This window comes from Cyrtonyx montezumae, unplaced genomic scaffold, assembly GCF_038088225.1.
Source record: "Cyrtonyx montezumae isolate F1298 unplaced genomic scaffold, pur_monq_1.0 scaffold_24, whole genome shotgun sequence".
NCBI lineage: Eukaryota > Metazoa > Chordata > Aves > Galliformes > Odontophoridae > Cyrtonyx > Cyrtonyx montezumae.
Window position 1 is genome coordinate 1,930,078 of NW_027071981.1, and position 16,018 is coordinate 1,946,095.

A 16,018-nucleotide genomic window follows, 5' to 3' on the forward strand; every position below is an offset into this window, starting at 1 on the left:
GATAATTACATAATAATATACTTGATAATTACATAATAATACATACTTGACATTACTGGGTGAAACCATACTGATTTTCATCTATGTCTATAAGCTAAGGACTTCTATTAAAAAAATACTAATTCCAAGTGACAAAAAAATAAATAAATTTCTACAGAACTTCCTCTTTCCCTCATCTTCAATTTTCCAGAAACACAGGTGGCTCTGTTTCCCATTATTCACATCAATATGGTATTTTAAACATTTTGAAATATAATGATTATTTGTTGTCATAAAAAAATAGGCACTGCAATGGAATTTTTGAAATTCAAATCAGAATTGTTGCTTAATTTCATCAAATGGCTTACTTTTTTCTCCCTCAAACAACTCAAGTTCATGTGCTGTGTAATTCTGGTGACAATTAATCTCCTTTAGACAGTACACAAATATTTATGCCTAATCCCCAAAAAAATTTAAGAGGGAAAAAAATGTTTTTTAAGAAACAAAATTGAACGTGAGTAAAAATTAATGAGCCATGAAAGCTAGATTAACAGGTGAGTTATTATTTTCAAATGAAACACAGTTAGGAGTGGAAAAATAGAGGAACAGAACTTAACGAACAAGTTGCTATGGCTGATTAGAATTGGGTCAAATAAAGTGCAAGGTCACTGGAATTTCTGAATACTAAAGTTCCATCTGAAAATGCAAAGTTACCAGAAAGTGAAGGAGTGTCAAAGTATAAATAGTACTGATTTTAAATCTATGGTCACACAGTGACACAAATTTCCTAAAAGGATCCATATCCAAAAGAATTTGTCCAAAGGTGATCTTCTTTATATCTGCAGGTTCATATGATTTCAACAACTAAAGTCTTAGATTTCTGATGTGTGCAATACAAAGTACATATGGGAAAGCAATGCACCGCCTTCTACTCACTCACTTGGTAAAATTTTTTCACTTTATCTTATGTTACCGTTAATTTTTCTCATTTTATGTTATATTATCATTACATGTCAAAGAAAAAACATTTTTCCATTTTCTATGATACGTGAAAGAGTCTAAGAAACTGAACAGACCTCTGACCAGACACACAATCCATCTACTAAAGATATCTTACTTATTGAGTAGAACAGAAGGAAAGCAAAGAAACTAAGAAGAGAAAGCAATCACCCTAGCAACTTGTGTGTCAAGACCCAGTCAACAAAGCAAATTTCTCTTCCCATGTAGGAACCGAATGTGGGAAGAAATGAACACATACTGTCCAAATTTTGTGCTTTTTTTTTTTCAGGGAAAATCCTGCTACATTTCTATTTTCACTAAAAACTTGGAAAAAAAAATCCCAGATCACTTACAAACATTTATTTTCACATATTTAAGTCAATTTCTAAGTAACTAGAAGAACCTGGCATGTACTCTGTGAGTCTCAAGAGTTTCCATGGAACTGAAAGGTTTAATGTTAGGACTGGTTATGTTAGACCAAACAGATCAAGACCAAAACTTCAGGTTTAGACAAACAAAAGCTGAAGAACTGAAAATATTTTGCAGTTTTCTTTATTCTTAACTCTTGGATACTAAATGGACGACTGAAATTGCATTGGTTGGGCAGTATAATTCAGTGAAATTACTTCAACAAATTCTAGCCATTAAAATCATGAACAGAAGTAAAAGAAGCTTCAGAAAAGTAGTCATGAGAGTATATCACTAAAAGAGAAGATTGTGTGAAAATACTAATGGACCCACATGATATTTTTGCAAACAGACCCACGTTTGCAAAGAGGACAAAAAATTTCAAGAGGCAGTCAAAATTTCTGTATATTCTGGCTCAATCTTTATATTCCAAGTTACAGAGATACATCAATTAAAACTGCTTCTGGCAAAGCATAATAAACTAAATAAAATAAAACTCAAAAGTCAATAAAATGATTAATGCTTCCAAAGATTCCTCCACGATCTTTAAAAATAGAAGCAAAAAAGAACATTTCCCATGATTTGAAGGTGCATAAGGAATTGTCTCAAGAGTTCCAAGTAGTTTAATAGACTATTTATTAAAAAAAAGACTCAATATACCTTATTAACAAATAATATTCAGAAATTGTTGTTTTTTCACATGCTGAAACCTATTTGCTTTACTCTAAAAATACTGCAGAATGTTGCTTTTGGTAATATCTGTTATTTAAAATCTCCCTTTTATAGTCACAACCATTTACTATAACAAGTTAAAGCATAACTATTTAAAGGGACAGCATTTCACACTCCCCCAAAAGAAAAAAATGCATGAAAAATAAACTCATGTCTCCATTTTCATAAGAACATGCAAAAAGTAGCTGAAGTTTGAGCTTTATAAGCACTTGAAATTTACTTTTAAACTAGTGATACTAGAAATTACGTTTTCCAAATCAGTACAGTATAAAATAAAATTATGAAGTGTGGCAGAGGGAAATTCCTTCCACATCCAAGCAATGGCCTTGTTTTTAAATATATCTACGAGGTATATTAAGAGATCCTTAACTCCACAGTTAAACAAGTATTAAACTTTAAAAAGTTATTAAAGCACGTGGCAATGAAAAATACAAACAAAAACATAGGTGGCATTTCCAGCCTAAGACTTCATCAACCCTCCAAAGTTTTCTCATAATCAAAAAAACCCTGAAAATTCACTTTACACTAACGAGGACAGAAAATCAGAACTCAAACATTGAGCATACTATACATAGCATTTATGTGTAGTCATAAATGACCTATGCATATAAACTACATATACAGTAACAAATACACACTGTCACTATTTCTTCCTAAAGTTAAATTTCTCAGTAGCTTGCTTTAGCACCTCTGCTGGGTTAACTGTCTTATGTTTTTAATTATATAATAAATGAAAAACTGAATGACACTGGATTTCGTACAAAAAGTGCAGATACTCTTAAAACAGCATTTAATACTGAGTGGGTCTAATTTACAATTTTTTTTTTTTTTTGTAGAAGGTCACGTGTCAATGGAAATTAATTATTGGCATTTTGTAACAGAAATGAATATATTCTAATGGGAAGTACAGGTTACTTTAAATTGTCAGTCAATAATGTAATAATTCTTTGTAATAAATACAGTGAAAATCAAAATGAAATTTAAATAAATCTGTCTTGTATTTACTGACACTCACTGATGAAGGGAATCATTGACTTATACTTTGTAATCCATTGGAGCAGAGGTTAAGTGTGTCCAGAAAAGACTGCAAAACCTAACAAGAACGTTTAATATTTCTTGTATAAGTTGTTTCAATTCACCATTTTGTGTACTAAGGCAAACAGACAATAAGCCTTATAAATCTTAAATGTAAGATTGTCAAACAAAACAGGAAACTGAGAAGACTCAGATTAATGAAGTTCACTTCTGTACAGCTGTCCCAGCATGACCTGAATGCATATGTTGGAAACAATGACTGACCAAGGATGCACAGTGTACATTGACTGCTAACATGTAGAGCACATCCATGGGAAAAAAAAAAGTGAGGGTATTTGCTGTACTTATTACCTATTCCATTTAATTTTCTGTTAATTGATGCAGAAATGCACTCTCTTAAGAAAGAGGCCATACTAAACTGGAAACAGAGGTACATACAACACAGAGAAGCAGCTAACTCCAGCAATAAAGACACTGTGAAGGTGAAAATGAAAACACATACAGCCATGTATGTGGATTTAATTTCACACAGCCCACACAAAACATTCAAAATACAGTTTTCCTTAGCATGGTAAATTGTTCACAAAATACATTACGGTTCCATATGCTACAGAACATAGCTATGTCATGTCATATCTCTCAGTAAACCATTCAGAGCTGTGGCCAGAACTTCCTAAGACTGCATAGATGAGTATTCTGCTGTTTTCACACATTAAAAAAAATCTTAACAAACAAATCAGAAATTTGTAAAGCAAGAAGACATTTTCTTCTAGAAAGTATCTATATATTATAAAAGTTCTTACTGTTATTTGACTCAGCCCAGCCAATCTCATTGTTAGAGTCGGAGACATAAAGTATTTAAATGCAAGATCAAGACTTTCTTTATCAAAACACAAAGCAGTATCCAGTGGTTCTTTAACTGTGCTCCACATTAAATCTGCCATGTTCCGGGCTGCACTCTGTCGTAACTCCTGGTCTGACAGCTTACATAAATACCTAGAATAAATCAGAAATGGAAGAAAAGAGAGAGTGTGGTTCAAACAAGAACACTTCTGAAACATCATTGTGATTATAGCCATTATGTATTTCCAACAGCCCTAAGAGTACTAAACCTTAAAATACCATTGTCAGTGATCTAGCAAAAGTTGACAACAATGAAAAAAACACTATGGAATTAGATAAAAATATTATAAAAACAATATATAAATACATATCTTAAGCCACTTCAAATTTATTTTCTGAAAGGACAGATCTACACGAAATGACAGAAATCCCACGCAGCTCTTTGGAAACACAGACTGGAAGCTCTCAGCACTGCAACTCCATCCAAACTAGACTTAACTACACAGAAACAAATTAAAAATACATTTGACAGTCTTAAGTCTGGACCCATCCTTGGAGACTTGATAAATCTAAGAGAATACTATAACATGTGAAAGAGATATTAAACTGCACTAGATTTGTACATTACTCCTTTGCACTGCTGTGGTATAAACATTAGTAAATAAAAAAAAAAGAAATGAGACCTCTTTTCACAGCTCTTGTACAGAGGCCTTAAAATAAACACACTTCAGTGATACTTAACAGAAATCACAGAGAAGTAAAAGAAAGACAAGAGAACGACCACTGAGGGTCCTTATAAATTGTGATATTTCACTTCTTACATGGAACAGCTGAAGTCAGATAATGGCATGCAAGTAACACTTCTGTGCTATGATCTCTAAGCAAAAGAAGTGTCAATGTAAAGGCATAACTCACTTGAAACTCCTGAAAGAATTCAGCAGCAAACCAGAGCCAGTAAACTACATCAAATCTACAGATTTGCAAGAGGAATTTCACTTTGATGAAAGAAATTAACTCGTCCATGCTACAAGATGTAATTTTCAACTATCAGCAACCTTGGACCATTTTTTACCACCAAATTTTTATGTGCAAACACTAATCAGCCCTTGTTCACAAAGTTCTTCTACCATAATATGCATTAAGTTATGCTCAACTCTTCAGTCAAAAAATTCAAAAGATCGAAGATCTTGGAAGAAATTATACAGTTTTTTCATTCTACACATAAGTGTCCTTTCACTTACATTCATTCTACATGTAAGTGTCCTTTCCCAGTTTCAGCTGGGCCAAAGTTGCTTTTGACTTCACAGTCCCTGGCATGATACTACATTTTGGCTTCGGGAGACAAAGACTGTGACAGAACACCAATGATTTAGTTGTTTGAGCAGTGCTGTACAGAGAGCAAAAGATCAGTTTAGCTTCTCATATTGTCCTGCCAGTGAGGGGGCTGAGGATGTTGTAGGAGCTGAAAGATCTGGACAGCTGACCTAAACAGGCCAAAGGGACGTGTCACGTCATATTTTATCATGTGAAAAAATGATAAAACTGGCAGTATTTGGCTGGGGTAGCAGCTGCTGCTCAGGGATTCGTTAGGCTCTGGTTGGCAAGTGGTGAGTAACTGTGTTGTGTATCACATCTTTTTAAACATACATAGTTATCATTACTGTTAATTCTCTCTTCCTTCCTTGTCTTATTAAATAGTTCAATCTTGACCCACAAATCCTACTTTTTCCCTGCCCCTGATTCTCTCCCACATCCCATTGGAGAGGACAGTGAGTGAATGACTGTGTGTTGCTGAGCTGCTGCCATGTTAAACTACAACGAACAGATAATGAGTGACTGTGTGTAACAGGCACAAAAGGACATGGTCTTTGTATACAGAAAGAAAGGTGTTATTGTGGCTTTACAAGATTTCACTAGCAGGGCTTTCACTGAAAATCCTCCTTACATTAAAAACCTTTGGTGTAGCAACTATGCTGATCTAGTTAATACAACAGTATTATTTTATTATAGTGCAACAGTATCATTATAAGCATATTTTTATTCAAAAAGTTTACACTACAACAATATTTTCAGGGCTCTTTTAGCTCACTTACTGTATCTAGTCCTTATAAGTTCATAAGTTCATAAGGTTGGATAGGACCTATAAGATCATCTAGTCCTGGTACCTTTCTCTCTGGCACTCTAGGGAGTTACTCCACCAGTCAATCTCCCACTCACAGTCCCTGATGGCCCTCAGTCTCTCAACCTCCTCCTTCAATTCAACCACCATGTTAAGCAGATCTTCCACCTGCTCACACCTTGCACAGGAGAACTGCTTAGCACCCTCATCTAGTAGTAGCAGGCTCTGGCACTCCTTGCAACCAGAGACCTGTGTAGCCACACTTCTAGGCAGACCTTCTGTCTGGGTCGCCACAGCCTTCTTAAGGCAAGCCCTCTGTCTTGTAGAGACCATGGCACAAAAAAATAAAAACAAAGAAATGAAAAAAATTGAAAGTAAATAAATAAATAATAGTTTATAATATATATATATAGATATGAATTGTAATGTGATAATTCACTGCCCTCCCTGAGCCCTTCAGGGATATACCCCTTCAGCCCTATTCAGCTGAGGGGTGTGGGCGAGGGCGCTGAAACCCTGGCAACGCCTATGCCTCGTTAACACCTACCTCGTTAACACCTGTGCCTCGTTAACGCTTCGTTAACCTCTCGCGAGAACAGCCGTTGGGACTGGAACCTCCCGAAAACCCACCCTGTACCTCAATCAGCCTCTGCAGCTCCGGCTGTGACGACTTCAAAGCCGTTGATCACGAGGACTGAGCGGTACTTCCGGGTTCTGATCGGTTTAAATCCCCCGCCGTTGCCCTGGCAACGCCTACGCCGCGTCAGCCTCTGGCGAGAGAGAGCTGCCGGGGGCTGCCGGGACTAGCTGCTCTCACTCGTTCCCGAGAGACTGGAACCTCCCGAAAACCCACCCTGTACCTCAACCAGCCACTGCAGCTCCGGCTGTGCCGACTTCAAAGCAGTTGATCACGAGGACCCTCCTTGCATCAAAGCCTGCCATGTTTCCTGTATTATATCACTGAGACAGCATTTTTAAAATTCCCACTTTTATAATGACTGAAACTACACCGTATGTTCAGTTTCAGAGCGACAGAAATACTCCAACAGTATAATGTATTTTGCTAAGGCCATAGAGAAAGCTACAGAGAAAAGAACACTTTATGCTTGTTGGTCTGCACTTTTTCAGTGCAACAAGGTTATCCTAACAGCTAAGCCCAGTATAAATGTAAAGATCACAGCCACAGTCTGGTAGATATTGGAAGACACCTCTGGTCCAACAACTGCTCAAGAAGGGCCATCCAGAGCATGCTGCAAGGATCACATCCACGTGGCTTTTGAAGGTAACACATTAGTCTTTGTAAATAAAACTGCATCTACATTAGAAAACTTAGTGGCCTTACAACATTGATCTTAAATCAAACATGATCATATTTCCACCACCAGGACTAAAGCTATTCAAAATCAGACCCATAGAATTGCTTAGTGCAGAAGGGACCTTAAAGATTACCTGGTTACAACCCCTAGCCATGCACAGGATTGCCAACCACTAGATGAGGCTGCCCACTGGAGAATAGGTTAAGTCTCATTCTGAAAGTGGAAAGACAGAGTGGCCTAAGCCATTTCTGGTTCTTGCCAGTGGAACTTTCTTTTAAAAAATAATGAAATCTTTAAGATAGCACTGGCAATTAATACAGATCTTTCTTTATTCCTTACACTGACTAGCTGTAAATATGCTGCATTGCCTTGCATAAGAAGAGTGTCACTGGAGCAGGGGAAAAGGTGAAGTCAGCCTAAAACAGACTTTCTCAAAGCAGATGAAAGATTTATCCTATATGTAAATAAAAGATGCACTACTGTGAATTCATTTCTCTCCTTTTTGCACTCGTGGCTTTCTCATTAACACATGGCAGTTAGTTTCAGAACTTTGACTGCATGAAAACCAGTCCCCTTTAATGTAAGTCTGCAACCTAATGACTGTATCAGATAGTTTGGTTTGGGTTTTCTTTTGAAAAGTTAAATAATCACTCCTAATTTATTGCCTTTATGTAATTTATAACAGCCATTTTTGTGGAAAAAAAAAACAAACCAACCAACCAACCACTATCTCTAGAGTGTGCCTCTTAAAGTTTGTGGGGTTTTTTTGAACAAAAAGAAATCTCCTACCTTATCACCCTCCCTGTCATCTCAGTAGATGTTTTTTATCGTGTCATAGGTTTATGATTTTTTTAATCAGTATTCTACATCATAACACAATTAAACATAATTAAAGAGTTAATACTCCAGTTCTGTGGACGGTCAATATTTCCAAGTGCCTGGTTCTCAGAAGAGAAGAGAAGAACTACATATCCCAGAAGACTTTCACTATCCCATTTCCACTTTCTGTTTAGAGGGAAAGATAAATACTGCTCACAAGTCACTAGACCTTCTTTTACTGCTCATCTCTGTGGTGTGTACTCCCTAGCTGTCTCATCTTCAGCACTAGAATAAGGCCTTCAGTTCTGGATATTCTCTCTCTTGCTCTCTCTCTCTCTCACGCATTTATTTATTAGCTTCAATTCCAATTATACTGTATTATATTGTGTTATTTTGCTTTCCAATATCTTATTTAGTAAATTAGCTTTCCTCCTCAGATCGTTGCTGCTGTTTTGTTTCTAGGCCCATCTCAGTGGTTCTCAGGCACTCTAATAAAATTCAAGTTCTTAAGAAAAATATGTTCAAGCAGGAAGAGTAATTTGAACTCTTTCAGCTCAATTCTTTCTCTCTGTATTGCACAGGAGGCACTGTGGATCAACAATTCTGATCACAGCTTCCACTTCCTCTGCATATACCAGGACCAGGCCTGTGACCTGTACCAAGACTGAAAGGCTAGCACTGGAGCAACTGCCATGTGCCATTTTTTCTCAGTGTAATTTAGCACACAATGTCCTACTTCTACCTAACTGGGCCAGAAACACATATTCTTTACGAAAGAAATCACTCGAGATCAATCTTGATGAGGGACAAAGAGAAAGGAAAAGCTGAAAGGGTTAGAACTAAATATGGTATTGACATCTGGTAGGCTATATCAACTGAAAGAAGAGTTTTGGTATTGTCCTTCAACCCACCCAGCAATTTTTAGTGATTTATAGAAGCACTTACAATACCAGGCATACAAGTTCATTTCTTACCTCTTATAAAAATGGATTTCACTGATAGCCATTTTCTTTGTGAAGAGCAGAACCACCTATGAGACTTTCAGTCAAGAGTTCTGCCACTGAACACAAAAACTGCCCTCAAAACACTACTATGTACAGCTACTGCTGTCTTCAGGCATCCAATGCTGTCTGGCACTGCAAAATCGCAGTTCTGGCAAGGAATCTACACGAGCAGCAATTGGGACTTGTAACCTTTAGATGTGACATTCTGTTAAGGTATCTGTCTTATCACCATTATCGACTACACAGGGCAGATTACAGTGAAGAGAAAGATCTGGCCATGCATGGTAAACTGTACTTCAGAACAAGGGGATTCCAACATGCAGACAATTGGCCACTTCCAACCAACACAAGGATCACAACTTAGCATTAATTTCATGGCCTAGGCAGGTACCAGCCTCTTTCAAATACTTATGAGTAACTGCTGGTATCAATAAACTCCTTCACTGATCAGACAATCAACTATCCCACTTTAGCATGGCTCCAGATGCTTCTGCAATGCTGTTGCCCCAGTGATCATCTGCTCCTGGAGGATAACACTTCAGGGCTTAGAGCACACATGAAATCCACTCCGAAGTGAGAGCAGTTAGAATCACAGAATCAAAGTATCACCAAGGCTGGAGAAGACCTACAAGATCATCCAGACCTACATCCACCTACCTCCAATAGCTCTCACTAAACCATGTTCCTCAACACAATGTCTCAGTGTTCCCTGAATATCTCCAGGGTCAGTGACTCCACCACCACCCTGTGCAGCCCATTCCAGTGCCTGACCACACTTTTGGAGAAGCATTTCCTAGCATCCAGTCTGATTCTACTCTGGCACAACTTGAGGCCATTCCCTCTAGTCCCATCACTAGTTACACGAGAGAAGAGTCCAACCCCCAGCTCACTACAACCTCCCTTCAGGTAGTTATAGAGAGCAATGAGGTCTCCCCTAAATTGTATTACAATTGATCCTGATGTACCAGCATAGGGCTGAATGTCACATCAAAAATATTATTCTCAAGACTGATGATTGAAATCAGACAGGTGGAAGGGGATGCCTCACCTACGTCTTGTTATTACCCTCACTCTCCTTACTACAGTAAGGCAGACAAAGCAACAACTTTAATGACTAGAAAGTGCATAACTGAAATTGTAAGTAGGTATTCAAAAAGCCCCCCCAAAAAGAAAGTCTTAAATTAAAAACTCACCTGATAACGTAAGTCCTAAAGGGTATAATGTGCTGCATGACAGCAGGGATGTGTAGCCATATTCTGATCTACAATGTAAAAATATAGATAGATAAAAATTTCATTAGTGACATTTAATGAGAATGTTAAGAATGAAATAATGTTGGTACCTTTGCACACGCTACCCCCACTTTGAAAATGGCTTTGTTGATTTTTCCATACATATCCATTCAACTTGCTCGTTTTCTGAATTTCAGGGTTAGGTGAATAACATTTCTGTAACTTTTCATTTCTAGTCAAGTAGGAAATATACTGCCCAGACATCATTAGTGATTTTCTGTAGTTTCTCCAGTAGGAAGAACTACTGCTCAGTCATATATTGTCTCTGTGTTTGTTTCTTTAAAGTCCACATGAAAAATTCTGTTCTTTTACATGATTTTGGAGGCTTTTGTAAATGTAGATGTTTTTAAAGTGTAGCTGTTTTGCTTCTTAGAGCTTAGATACCCTATGAAATAAAACTGTGTTTTATAACCAGCGATTATGAGCAGGATTTTTTAATACTGTATTTGCATTCCCACGTTTAGCACACTGCTTTTATCACTTTTACACAACTGTACACAGTGAGAAAATGTATGCAGAAAAAAACCTGAAACAGCTTTTTAGCACTGCTGTGAGGAAAAGAGGACCAACCAAACCACTCACACACGCAAAGTTAGAAGCTCCATCTGCATTTCAAAAAGGAATGCTGAGCCTGTTAAACCTGTTACAGAAAGACAACTCCGTGCCAGGTAAGGGATCTAGCACAGATGAACCATTAGCAGCTGTTACTAATGCTGACGTAATTTAAATAGTGTGTGCACACAGCTCTTCCCAATAGCTAACAACGACCATCACTCAAAGCTATGTCAATTTACATCTCCACACTTGTTCTCAAAGGAAAGTTTAATCTCTGCAACTGATGCAATAACTTCTGGCTAAAGACTAAATTCTCACAAGCATTTTGGTAAATTATGGATGCAGAAAATGCTACGTTCCTCTTCTGGCCAGGAGAGAAAAATATTAGGCAACAGAAAAACTGTATGACCAATTATTTTTAAATGTTTGTGGAATCAGACAAATAAATTTCTGTGTCAGCTCTGAAAAAAATATTTTCTTTACTTATTACAGTGTAAGTAATACCAACCTATTTCACAAGACAAACATGCCAAATCCTTACACTGCAAAAAAGATCACATTTGGAATAAAACTGAAAGTCTCAACAAGAAAAAAAAAGACTGGTATGCCAAATACATTAAGTTTAACTAGAAGATGCTTGCACTGGAAACAAGAATTAAATATTTTGTCAGAAAATTGTAAGAACGACAAACATACAGCTGCATTCAAGCAATCAGATTTATAACACAATTGTGTACTCTTTTTTATAAGTATGAAGGGTCACAAAGAAATGCATTTCCTTATGGAATAAAAGTAATAGAAGATTTTTATAATTCTGTTTCATTGTATGTAGCAATTTTCACTCTATATTAACTCAAACTTCTAAATCCATTTCAGAGATCTGGATGTTTACATTACAGCACAAACTTCATTCTCAGAATTGAGTTAGTTAATAATTTCACATAATAAATGAGAGCCATTTTCATCATGAAACCAAACAAATACAAGATTTTATATATGATACATAAATATATATATAATTTTATATGATATTACAAAAACAAATGGTCTCTTTTATATTATTTGTTCTTTATCACAGATAATTCATTTCTAAAAGACAGTGCCTCGCTCAATCAGAACCATTTTCAGTAATGCTCAAACTCCCCCCAGAAGGAGCTGCAGGTCATGGATTTCTCTGCATGTCTTAGGTCTTTCAGGAGACCAATGTAATGCTGGGTAGTTAAAATGTGCAAATACCACAACATATGAAATAAGAAGGGTGGAATGGAATACTTCACTAAGAAAGTGAGCCACAAAAGACAGAATAGTGCTGCTGCAATGTATGTTGCTATGAAAACATCCTGCAGAGCTGCAAGTTGCAGAAAAAATAAGACTGCCAACTAGCCAGCTCCCAGTGTGATGCATATTGCATTATATTATTTATATTATATTTGCTGGCTTTGTTACAGACAGGTAGTCTGATGAAGACGTTTACTGAAAGTAAATTTGCCATATAAAAATTCCAAGGAAGTCTCTTTTCAGTATTTTTTCTGTCTGTTATGGGAAAGAAACACTAGTAATCATCAGTAAGTAGTTGAGCTGTCCTGAATAACTTTCTAGCTTGTGTTGGTGGTCTTCTCTTGCATGTGCCTGTACAGCACATTTGATGAGATGCACACCTTCCTTTGTAGAAGGAACAGTGCAAATCTTTCTCACAGCACAATGCAGCTTTATCTATCAGAAACTGAATACTACAGGTTGTGAGTAGATGATTCATTCCTTTTCAGTTTACTATTTCCAACTTAATTCGTTGTACTTCCTGGAGCTTATTAAACCTATCTTTTTAATAAGAAACAATTGGTCCATTTTTGAAACATTTTTGAAATGTTTAAGGTAGAAGCTAAACAACTTGTTCTTCTCATGGAGCTTTATAAGTTCATAAGTTCATAAGGTTGGAAAGGACCTATAAGATCATCTAGTCCAACCATCCTCCTATCACTATCTCTACCCAACTACTAAATTAAATCCTTTAGCACCTCATCTAAACGCTTCTTGAACAGCGCTAGGGATGGTGCCTCACCCACCTCCCTAGGCAGGCCATCCCAGTGCCTGACCACTCTTTCAGAAAAGAAATGCTTCCTCAGGTCTAATCTAAATCTTCCCCGGCACAACTTGTGGCCATTCCCTCTCGTCCTGTCGTTATTTATCAGGGAGAAGAGGCCCACCTCCTCCTCACCACAACCCCCCTTCAGGAAGTGGGAGAGTGCAATAAGGTCTCCTCTGAGCCTCCTCTTCTCCAGACTAAACAATCCCAGCTCCCTCAGCCGCTCCTCATAAGACTTGTGCTCCAGACCCCTCACCAGTTTTGTTGCCCTTCTCTGAACACGCTCCAGGGCCTCAATGTCCTTCTTGTAGTGAGGGGCCCAAAACTGAACACAGTACTCGAGGTGCGGCCGTACCAGAGCTGAGTACAGGGGGATGATCACCTCCCTGCTCCTGCTGGCTGCACTATTTCTAATACTGGCCAGGATGCTGTTGGCCTTCTTGGCCACCTGGGCACACTGCCGGCCCATGTTGAGCCGAGCATCAACCAACACCCCCAGGTCCTTTTCCTCTCTACATTCTTCAAGCCATTCTGCCCCAAGCCTATAGCACTGCATGGGGTTATTGTGGCCAAAGTGCAGGACCCGGCACTTGGTCTTATTGAACCTCATCCCATTGAGCTCAGCCCAGCTGTTCAGCCTATCCAAATCCCTCTGAAGGGCCTCCCTACCCTCAGGCAGTTTGACACATCCTCCCAACTTGGTGTCATCTGCAAACTTACTGAGGGTACACTCAATTCCCTCATCTAGGTCATCAATAAAGATATTAAACAAGATGGGCCCCAAAACTGACCCTTGGGGGACACCACTCATAACAGGACGCCAGCTGGACTTAAGTCCATTCACCACTACCCTCTGGGCACGGCCCTCCAGCCAGTTCTCCACCCAGAGAAGAGTGAACCTGTCCACACCACGGGCTGCCAGTTTTCTTAGGAGAATACTGTGGGAGACCGTGTCGAAGGCCTTGCTGAAGTCCAGGTAGACTACATCAACAGCCTTTCCCTCATCTACCTGTCTGGTCACCCAGTCATAGAAGGAGATGAGGTTGGACAAGCACAACCTGCCCCTGGTGAACCCGTGTTGGCTGGGTCTGATCCCTTTATTGCCATGCACGTGTCATGTGATTTCCCTCAAGATCATCTGTTCCATAACTTTCCCTGATACCGAGGTCAGGCTGACAGGCCTGTAGTTCCCCGGGTCTTCCTTACGGCCTTTCTTGTAGATGGGAGTCACATCGGCAAGCCTCCAATCTTGTGGGACCTCTCCAGATAACCAGGAATGCTGATAGATGGCAGAAAGTGGCTCAGCAATCACCTCTGCCAGCTCCCTCAGCACCCTTGGGTGGATCCCATCTGGCCCCATGGACTTGTGGCAGTTCAGATGGAGGAGAAGATCTCTGACCGTCTCTGCTTGGATCACAGGGGGTGCATTATGCGCCCCGTCAAGTACCGTGTGGACAACTGCTCTGTCTATTAAAGACAGATGTGAAGAAGGCATTGAGAATGCCTTTTCCTTATCATCTGTGGTTACACTGCCTGCCTCGTTGAGTAAAGGAGGGAAATTTTCCTTAGTTTTTCTCCTGCTGTTAATATATTTGTAAAAGGGTTTCCTGTTCTCCTTTACAGCAGCAGCCAGTCTAAGTTCAAGCTGGGCTTTAGCATTTCTAATTTTCTGCCTGCAGATCTTGGCCAGTTCTCTGTAGTCACCCCAAGTAGCCTGACCCATCTTCCAGAGGACATAGACTCTCTTTTTCTCTCGGAGTCTCAACAAAAGATCCCGGTTCATCCACACTGGTCTTTTTCTCCTCTGGCTTGACTTACGGGACTCCGGGACTGCCTGCTCCTGTGCCTTTAAGATTTCCATCTTGAGGAGCATCCAGGCTTCCTGGACCCCTTTACCCCTCAGGAGCAAGTCCCAAGGGACCCTTGCAACAAGTGTCCTGAACAGGTCAAAGTCTGCCCTCCGGAAGTCCAAGGTAATAGTTTTGCTAGTCACTCTCTTGACGTCACCCAGAATAGCAAACTCCACCATTTCATAGTCACTCTGGCCAAGACAATCTCCAACCTTCACATCCCCTACTAGTCCTTCCCTGTTAGTGAAAAGTAGGTCAAGCAAGGCATCTCCCCTGGTAGGCTCTTGCACCAGCTGTGTCAGGAAGCAATCATCCACACATTCTAGAAATCTCAAGGACTGCTTCCTCTGCGCAGTATTGTATTTCCAGCATATATCAGGGAAGTTGAAGTCCCCCATGAGAACGAGTGCTGGCCATCGTGCAACGTCTACGAGTTGTTTATAGAACATCTCGTCTATTTCTTCATCCTGACTAGGTGGTCTATAACAGACCCCCACCACGATGTCACTCCTAAAGACTATCCCCCTGATCCTTATCCACAGACACTCTACTTTGTCATTTCCAACCACTAGCTCTTCAACATCAAAACACTCTTTGATATAGAGAGCTATGCCACCACCCTTTCTTCCCTGTCTATCCCTTCTGAAGAGCTTGTAGCCATCAATCCCAGTATTCCAGTCATGGGAGAGGTCCCACCATGTTTCTGTAATAGCCACAAGATCATAGTTAGCCTGCCTCACAATGGCTTCAAGCTCTTCTTGTTTATTGCCCATGCTGCGTGCATTGGTATAGATGCACTTCAGCTGAGATATCTGCCTTGCCCCTTTTTCCAGCACAGCCTCCTTAGGCTCTTTACTAGTGAGCCCTGTTTTATCCCCTTCCCCCGTCACAGCTAGTTTAAAGCTCTCTCAATGAGTCCAGCTAGCTCCTGTGCTAGGATTCGTTTCCCCCTTTGGGATAGGTGTGTCCCGTCAACAGATAACA

At 39.2% G+C, this 16,018-nt stretch overlaps 1 protein-coding gene across 8 annotated transcripts in view; it reads right to left on the reverse strand.

The window, feature by feature from the left end:
• USP34 (ubiquitin specific peptidase 34) overlaps nucleotides 1-16,018 on the reverse strand; it is a 133,124-nt gene that overhangs the window by 88,332 nt on the left and 28,774 nt on the right. For 7 of the 8 annotated variants that reach the window (XM_065739436.1, XM_065739432.1, XM_065739433.1 and 4 more), the window contains 2 exons: nucleotides 10,448-10,515; nucleotides 3,957-4,149 (listed from right to left, as the gene is read on the reverse strand). In XM_065739436.1, the coding sequence (XP_065595508.1) occupies nucleotides 3,957-4,149; nucleotides 10,448-10,515 (261 nt within the window). The remainder of the gene's footprint in view (nucleotides 1-3,956; nucleotides 4,150-10,447; nucleotides 10,516-16,018) is intronic. The other variant, XM_065739438.1, reaches the window with a different exon arrangement.